Raw genomic sequence first — 9,043 nt, forward strand, 5'->3', positions numbered from 1 at the left:
TTGGGGTGGCATGGCTGAAGGGGGGGGACACTGTCCCTTTGTCCCTCAGTGCCACCTCAAACCGGGTGTCTGGGGGTGTCCAGGCCCTGGCCACGGCCACTGTCCCCCTGTCCCCATCCCGTGGGGATGTCGCGGTCCCCCAGCCCCGCAGGATGCCCGGGGGGGCCCGAGGGGTTCGGGGGGGGCCGGGCCGCGGGTCCCCCGGGCGCTGACCCCGGGCCGGTGGCTGTTTCCTGCCCTGGCTGCTCCGCGTCCCTCGGGGACCGGGAAGTGTCTGCGATGGCCCGGCCGGTGTCGCTGCCGGAGCCATTCTCAGCTACCGCCGCTTCCTTTTCCTGAGCTGCAAATAACAGTGAGTCACCCGCGGCCCCCCCGAGGGGACAGTGCCACCCCCCCCGGGGGGACACTGCCATCCCTGACCCCCCCGAGGGGACACTGCCACCCCCGAGGGGACACTGCCACCCCCGAGGGGACACTGCCCCCCCCGCGGCCCTGGGATGCTCCGTCCCGGATCCCATCCCGAGGGCTCCTCGCAGCCTCCCGGGGCCCCACAGATCCCCGCTCTGTCCCATTCCCAAATTAACCTCCCCAATTAACCCCCCGCCGTAATTAACGCATCCCCACACCGTGGGAACGCTGCTCCCAGTTCGGGAATGCTGTTCCCAATTCAGGATCGCTGTTCCCAATTCAGGAGCGCTGTTCCCAGTCCGGGAGCGCTGTTCCCAGTTCGGGAATGCTGTTCCCAGTCCGGGAGCGCTGTTCCCAGTTCGGGAGCGCTGTTCCCGGTTCCATTCCCCATCCCAAGCCCTCGCAGGGCGGGGGGGCCGCTCCGACCCCACCCAGATTTGGGGTTTGGGATCCCCCGATCCCAGGGAGCCGCTGGAAGCGCCCCACGGGGGCACCGGGATGTCACCTCTGTCCCCTCCCGGCGGGTCGGGAGGGATCCCCCGAGGGAACGGGGGCTCGGGGGGGATGTGGGACACCGAGATGTCACCTCTGTCCCCTCCCGGCGGGTCGGGAGGGATCCCCCGAGGGAACGGGGGACTCGAGGGGGATGCGGGACACCGAGATGTCACCTCTGTCCCCTCCTGGCGGGTCGGGGGGCTCGGGGGGGCCCGGATGCGCCGCTGCCCTTTGCACAGGATGCGGCCGCAGGAAAATCCAACTTTCCTGGAAACCCGCTTCAAAGTGGGCCCGAGGATGCTGGGAAGCCACGGCAGAGCTGCTCCCGGTCCCTGTCCCCGTGCCCGCCCCGCCTCCCCACGGTGGCTTCGTCCCCGCCTCGCTCGGTGCCACCCGAGCTGTCCCCGTCCCCGTGTGCCACCCCCGTGCCACCCTCGCGGCCCCCACCCCGCACTCCCGGCGGGACCACCGCTGGAGTTCCGGTGCCGGGGGTGGGAATTTGGGGACGGGAGGCAATCCCAGGCAATTCCAGACAATCCCAGGCAATCCCAGGCAATCCCAGACAATTCCAGGCAATCTCAGGCAATCCCAGACAATCCCAGACAATCCCAGACAATCCCAGACAATCCCAGGCAATCCCAGGCAATCCCAGACAATCCCAGACAATCCCAGACAATTCCAGACAATCCCAGACAATCCCAGACAATTCCAGACAATTCCAGGCAATCCCAGGCAATCCCAGACAATTCCAGGCAATCCCAGGCAATCCCAGACAATCCCAGGCAATTCCAGGCAATCTCAGGCAATTCCAGACAATCCCAGACAATCCCAGACAATTCCAGACAATCCCAGACAATCCCAGGCAATTCCAGGCAATCCCAGACAGTTTCAGGGGCACCAGGCACGGGAATGGGATGAGGGGGAATTGAATCCCGTGATTCTGGGGAGGGAGGCAATTCCAGGGATGCGCTGGGCACTGAAATGGGATGCAAGGAATGGAATCCCACTTTTTTTTCCCCCTCTCCACTCCAGGAACAGCAACCCCAGCAGAAGCCGCGCCCTGATCACCCGGCGGAATCGAATTCCCGGGGATTCCCACGCCGGGAGTGGGAATTTTGGGGCAGGACACAATTCCAGACAATTCCAGGGCGCGCCGGGCACTAAAATGGGATGGAGGGAACGAAATTCCATTTTTTTTTCCCCGCCTCCACTCCAGGAACAACAATCCCAGCGCCCCGATAACCCGGCAGGATCTAATTTCCACACCAGGGCTGGGAGTTTTGGGGCGGGAGACAATTCCAGGGGTACGCCAGGCACTGAAATGGGATGGAGGGATTGAAATCCCATTATTTTTTCCCCCTCCACTCCAGGAGCAACAATCCCAGCGCCCTGATCACCCGGCGGGATCGAATTCCCTGGAATTCCCACGCCGGGAGCGAGAATTTCGGGGCGAGACAACTCCAGACAATTCCAGGGCCGCGCCGGGCACCGAAATGGGATGGAGGGAATGAAATCCTATTTTTTTTCCCCTTCCACACTCCAGGAACAACAATCCCAGCAGAAGCTGCGCCCTGATAACCCGGCGGGTCCCCGGGAGCATCCGGCACGGCAGGAAGGAGCCCGGCAGGAGGAAATATTAAATCCTGGGATATAAACACGGCGTCGGGAGCAGCCCCGCCCCGGCGCGGCCCCCCTGAAAAGCGGGGTCCCGGCGGGGTGGGGCGGCCAGAGCAGGGGCGAGGATGGAGAAGAGCAGCTTCGCCATGGCCAAGTTCGGGCTGGAGCCCAAGCAGGCGATGCCGAAGCGCGACTGCGGTTTTTACCTCAAGTACATTTTCCTTTTCACCTCGCTGATCCAGTTCCTGATCATCCTGGGGCTCGTGCTCTTCATGGTGTACGGCAACGCCCAGGCGGGCACCGACACCCACCTGAGGCTGCTGGAGGAGCGGGTGCAGAGCCACTACCGCAGGATTGTCGCCCTGGACGCCACCAACGCCAACCTGAGCCGCGTCCTCAACGCCACGCTGAAGGACAAGGACAAGCTGCAGGGCATGGCGCTGAAGGTGCAGAGGGAGCTGGAGAAGTGTAACAGCAGCCAGGCCTCCAGCAGCATCCCGCAGGTGAGCCCCGCGCTTTGGGGCGGGCTGGCAGCGCCCGGGGGGTGGCACCGCCCGCAGGTGACGCTGCTGTCGCCTCCTCGTCCCTCCGGGTGGTGGTGGCGGCGAGGGGACCCCAGGAAGTGCCGGGGGGTTTTGGCCAAGGGGGTTCCAATCTTGGGGTGCTCTTCCTCCTCCTCTTCCTCCCTGGAGCTCTCCCAGAGCCGCTGAAGTGGTGCCAGGGGGTCCTTTCGGGATGTTCTGACCGCTCTCCTCCTCATCCTCCTCATCCTCCTCCTCCTCCTCCTCATTCCCCAGGCTCACTCTGTCGCCTGTGGGGACCGAGATGGTGCCGGGGGTGTTTTTGGGGTGTTCTGACCCCTCTCCTCCTCCTCCTCCTCCTCAGCCCCTGGAGCTTTCCCGGCGCTCCTCAGGCGGTGCCGGGGGGTCCTTTTGGGATGTTCGGACCCCCTTCCTCCTCCTCCTCCTCCTCTTCCTCCTCCTCATCGCCCCCGTCCCCAGAGCTCTCAGAGCACCCAGAAGGTGACGCCGGGGGATCTTTGGGGTTGTTCTGACTCCTCTCCTCTTCCTCTTCTTCCTCCCGTTTCCCCGGAGCTCTCCCAGCACTCACGAGGGATCCTTTTGGGGTGTTCTGACCCCCTTCCTCCTCCTCCTCTTCCTCATCCCCCAGGCTCTTTCTCTCACTTTTGGGGACCGGGATGGTGCCGGGGATGTTTTTGGGGTGTTCTGACTCCCCTGTCCTCCTCCTCTTCCTCCCACGCAGCTGCAGGAGCTCCTGTTCCGGCAGGTGAGGCTGACCGAGTGCCAGGTGATCACCACCCTCATCAACACCACCTGCAACGGTAAGAACCCCCCCCAGCCCAAAAAAACCCTGGGGACCCCCAGCAGCCCCTTCCCACCCCTTGGGGACCCCCAACTCTCCCTCCCCACCCTCCTGGGCACCCCAGCACCCCCAAGTGACCTGCACCAGGCAGAGGCGCCACCCCAAGCCACGGGGTGGCACCTGGGGGGACCCAAACCCCCAGATCCCAAATCCCCCAGACCCAAACGCTGTCCCCCAACTCCCCCCAAGCCGAGAAGCTGCAGCTGCAGTGGCAGCTGGACCAGGCCAGCTCATCCAAGAAAATCCTGGAGGACAGCGGCCAGCAGAGCCAGGCCCAGCTGGCCAAAGCCACCCAGGAGAGGGACAGGTGCCAGGAGGAGCTGCAGAGCGCCAGGACCCAGGGCGACCTGAGCAGGATGGAGCTGGAGGTGCAGAAACACCGCTGCAGCTCCCTCCAGAGCGACATCAGCGAGAAGCTCCCGAGGATCTCGGAGCTGGTGAAGCAGCTGCGCTGCGGGGAAGCCGAGGCAGAGCTGCGGCAGATGCGGGACCGCGTGGAGGGGCTGCTCCGGCGGCAGCAGGAGCGCGACTCGCAGTTCATCTGGAGGAGCAGCTGCGAGCTGAGCGTGCAGCAGTGCCGCCTCAACTGCTCCCGCGACGCGCAGGAGCTGCGCAGGAGCATGCAGGGCCTGCAGAGGAGGGAGAAGGACAGCGAGGAGGAGAGGAAGAGGCTGCAGGCCGAGAAGGAGAAGGTGGTGAAGGAGATGGAGGAGAAGAGGAAGGCGGCGGCGGCGCTGGCGGAGTCGCTGAGGGAGCAGCTCGGGGTCTGCATGGGAACCAAGGTGGGGACATGGGACATTTGGGATATGGGTACATGGAACACTGGGGACACGGGGACATGGGACATTGGAGATACGGACATGGGGAATTGGGGACATGGGGACGTGGGACATGGGGACATGGGACATTTGGGATATGGGTACATGGGACACTGGGGACACGGGGACATGGGACATTGGACATTGGGGATACAGACATGGGGAATTGAGGACACAGGGACATGGGGACATAGGGATACTGGGGACATGGGGACACAGGGACATGGGACATTCGGGCACTAGGACACGGGGAATTGGGGACGTGGGACATGGCGACACGGGGACATGGGGCACTGGGGACATGGGACATTGGGGACACAGAGACATGGGCACACGGGGAATTGGGGACGTGGGGACATGCGGCACTAGGGACATGGGAAATTGGGGTACTGGGGACATTGAGGCACTGGGGACACAGGGACACGTCGACACAGGGCATTGGGGACATGGGGAATTGGGGACATGGGGACTCTCATGGGTACATGGGAATGTGGTGACATGGGGACTCCCATGGGGACACGGGCACGGCCACCTCTGCACCGGGGATTTCCTTTTGGACACCTGGATTTCATTTGTGCGGGAATTTCCTGCTGGGGGTGGTGCCACCACTGAGCGGTGCCCGCTGTCCCCCCAGATGTCCCAGCTGGACCTGCCGGGCTCGCGGGCGCTGGGCAGCGCCGGCCCGCTCGGGCTCCTTCCCTGGCCCGGGCGCCTACATGGAGCTCCTGAGGAACCCGGCCACCCTGGGCACCATGGGTGAGTCCTGGCGGGACTGGGGACACGCTGGGGGGTCACCGTGTCCCCCTGGGCACCCATCCCATCCCCGTCCCATGGATCTGATCCCAATTCCATCCCAATCCCATGGATCCCATCCCCATCCCATGGGTCTGATCTCAATTCCATCCCAATCCCATGGATCCCATCGCCATCCCATGGATCCCATCCCATCCCATCCCATCCCATCCCATGGATCCCATCCCATCCCAATCCCATGGATCCCATCCCATGGATCCCATCCCATGGATCCCGTCCCATCCCAATCCCATGGATCCCATCCCATGGATCCCATCCCATGGATCCCGTCCCATCCCAATCCCATGGATCCCATCCCATGGATCCCATCCCATCCCAATCCCATGGATCCCATCCCAATCCCATGGATCCCATCCCAATCCCGGCAGGAATGCAGAACCCGGCGGAGCTCCAGCGGATGCTGCAGCTGATGGAGCAGTACACGGCCACCCTGAAGAACGCCAGGTGAGGGGACAGAGGTGACACCGGGCCACCCTCCCCGGGCCACCCAGGGCTCCTGGAGGAGCCTCCGACCTGACCCCGTTTTCCCACAGCGGATAACGCTGGAAAACCCCAGGGAAAACCAGGAGAGCCGCCCAGGAGGTGCTTCCCGCAGCACGGATGGCAACCCCCGGCCCAGGGCCACCCTCCCTGTGTCCCCTTGTCCCCGTGTCCCCAGCCCCGCCCCGCGTGTCCCCTCAGATGTATCCCCGCCTTTTGGCTGGAGCGGGACAACAGCCGGCCCCGAATCTGGGGACAACTCGCCGCTCGTGTGGATGGAAATCATGGAAAAATCGGGAATTCTGGGAGCGGGAATTCCGCACAGAGGGGTGGGACACGCCCAAGGACGAGGGACAGGGATGTCCTTGTCCCCAGAGGATGAGGGACAGAGCTGTCCTTGTCCCCCGGCCCCGAATCTGGGGTCAACTCGCCGCTCGTGTGGATGGAAATCCACGGAAAAATCGGGATGGGGAGCGGGAAATCCATCCCGGCTCTGCACAGAGGGGTGGGAAACGCCCGAAGGCAAGGGACAGGGATGTCCTTGTCCCCAGAGAAGGACGAGGGACCGCGCCGTCCTTGTCCCCCCGGCCCCCCCCGGAGCGGGGCAGGGATGGATTCCCGGGATTTATTCCCGGGATTTACGGCTGCGTTTCCTGTGGAAAATCCTTTTCCTGCCCCGCCGCCCCTGCCCGCACGCCAGGCGCCACCGAGGCCTCCCGGAGTGTCCCTTGTCCCCCGTGCCATCCCAAGCGTCCCCCAAGCCGTGTCCGTGCCGGGAGAAGGGCACTGCCACCTCCTGCCACCCCTCCAAGGATGGCGATGCCACCTCCCCCCCAGCTCCTGCCCAGCCCGGGTGGGACCGTGGTGACAAAGGTGACAAAGGTGACAAACTCTCACTGTCCCCGAAGGTCGGGGAGGGGTGGGGGGGGGGCCTCAGGCACTGCCAGAGGATTTCCTGGAATTCCTCCATGGATAATCTCGGAGCTCCAGGTGCTTCCCCAGCCCCGGAGCGCCGCCTGGGGGGTGGCACAGGGCGGGTGGCACACGGTGGGGGGGGGGGGGGGTGGCACAGGGGTGTCCCCAAGAGATGCCACCATTTTTGGGGTGGCAGAGCACCAGCAAGATCCCACGTCTGCCACAGCTTGGGGGAATTCCGTGGATTGGGATGGAACCCGGGGGTCCCAAACACTTCAAACTGAATCCTTGGGGTTGGGGGCATGGGGATGTGCCCCATGTCACACCGGGGATGGGGACACCCCAAAGCGGGGACACCTGGGGTGGCTTTTCCCTTCCAGCTCCTTGTTTGTCCCCCTAGCCAGGAATTGGGACTTTTCCCAGGGTTTTTTCCCCACATTTGGGGCTTGGGACACGCTCCCAAACACGGCCAGCAGCGAGGGGACAACACCAAAGCCACCAAAGGCACCATGGTTTAATCCCGGTGACACCACGCCCCGCGGAGTGCCAGCGTCACTTCCCGACACAAAAATCCCTAAAAATGATATCCAGGACATCCTCGGCGCCCACGTGCCCGGTGATCCTGCCCAGCTCCCGCCGTGCCACCCGCAGCTGCTCGGCCGCCAGCGCCAGGTCCCCGCTGTCCCCGAGGTCCCCGAAGCGCGCCAGGGCCGCCGCGCACGCCCCCGAGGTGGCGGCTGTGCCTGCTCTGCGTCAGGCTGGGCCACCCCAAAAGGGGATCCCCGCACCTGGGAAAGGGGTCGGGAATGGGAAAAGGGATTGGGAATGGGAAAGGGGATCGGGAATGAGAAAGGGAATTGGGAATGGGAAAAAGGATCAGGAATGGGAAAGGGGATCAGGAATGGGAAAAGGGATCAGGAATGGGAAAGGGGATCAGGAATGGGAAAGGGGATCAGGAATGGGAAAGGGGGGATTGGGAATGGAAAAGGGGATTAGGAACAGAAAGAGGATCAGGAATGGGAAAAGGGATCAGGAATGGGAAAGGGGATCAGGAATGGGAGGGGATTGAGAATGGGAGGGGATTGAGAATGGGAAAGGGGGGATTGGGAATGGAAGAAGGATCACGAATGGGAAAGGGGATTGGGTATGGAAAAGGGGATTGGGAATAGAAAGGGGGGATTGGGAATGGAAAAGGGATCGGAATTTCCATTTTCGATGGAAAGGGGATTGGGAACAGAAAAGGGATCAGCCAGGGAAAAGGGGATCAGGCATGGGAAATGGATTGGGCACGGGAAAGGGGATCGGGAATGGGAAAGGGGATTGGGAATGAAAAAGGGATCAGGCATGGAAAGGGGGATCGGGAACGGAAAAGGGATCAGGAACAGAAAGGGGATTCGGCATGGAAAAGAGGATTGGGCATGGGAAGGGGATCAGCCATGGAAAAGGGGATTGGGAATGGGAAAGGGATCAGGCATAGAAAAGGGTATCAGGCATGGAAAAGGGATCAGGAATGGAAAAGGGATCAGGAATGGAAAAGGGGATCAGCCATGGAAAAGGGGATCAGCCACCCCAAAAACCGGCATGAGGGTTTGGGGTCCCCCGGGACTCACAGCTGTGCCAGCTGTTGTGCCAGCAGCTCCAGCAGCGCCTCCAGCCCCTCGCCCGTCTTGCAGGACAGGAGGGTGGCAGGGGGTCCCTGGGCGCCGGCGGGCACTCGGGGACCCCCCGCAGGACAGGAGGGTGGCAGGGGGTCCCTGGCGCCGGCGGCACTCGGGGACCCCCCGTGCCCCCCCAGCAGGTCGGCCTTGTTGAGCACCAGCACGCAGGGGGTGCCCGGGGGCGGCTCCAGCGCCGCCAGCGCCGCCCCCAGCGCCGCCGGCGTGGGTGACACCGAGGTGGCATCCAGCACTGCCAGCACCAGATCGGCCTGGCACAACCTGGGGACACACACGGCGATGGCACCTTCCGGGCTGGGCCGTGGGGACGCCCCGAAACACCCCCTAAAACACTGCAAAACCCCAGAAAACACCCCAGAAAACACCCCGAAACACCCCGAAACCCCCTAAAACACTGCAAAACCCCAGAAAACACCCAGAAAACACCCCAAAACACCC

General features: G+C 63.4%; 1 protein-coding gene and 1 long non-coding RNA gene across 3 annotated transcripts; one reads left to right on the forward strand and one right to left on the reverse strand.

The window, feature by feature from the left end:
• The first annotated feature begins 2,600 nt into the window (after nt 1-2,600).
• Nucleotides 2,601-6,278, forward strand: PLVAP (plasmalemma vesicle associated protein). The gene is given in 7 exon segments (XM_068173935.1): nt 2,601-3,023; nt 3,784-3,862; nt 4,093-4,685; nt 5,356-5,400; nt 5,402-5,477; nt 5,903-5,978; nt 6,068-6,278. Coding segments are annotated over 7 exon segments (1,254 nt in total). The 5' UTR covers nt 2,601-2,645; the 3' UTR covers nt 6,075-6,278.
• Nucleotides 6,279-7,423: 1,145 nt separating this feature from the next.
• Nucleotides 7,424-8,896, reverse strand: LOC137463048 (uncharacterized). 2 transcript variants are annotated; one of them, XR_010993832.1, is made up of 3 exons: nt 8,700-8,896; nt 8,540-8,642; nt 7,424-7,717 (listed from the first exon to the last, which is right to left on the reverse strand). It is a non-coding gene; the product is annotated as an uncharacterized lncRNA (long non-coding RNA). The 2 variants fall into 2 exon arrangements; XR_010993831.1 differs by having other exon boundaries at nt 8,540-8,896.
• Nucleotides 8,897-9,043: the final 147 nt, after the last annotated feature.

The sequence above is a fragment of the Anomalospiza imberbis genome, chromosome 27 (genome assembly GCF_031753505.1).
Source record: "Anomalospiza imberbis isolate Cuckoo-Finch-1a 21T00152 chromosome 27, ASM3175350v1, whole genome shotgun sequence".
Classification (NCBI taxonomy): domain Eukaryota; kingdom Metazoa; phylum Chordata; class Aves; order Passeriformes; family Viduidae; genus Anomalospiza; species Anomalospiza imberbis.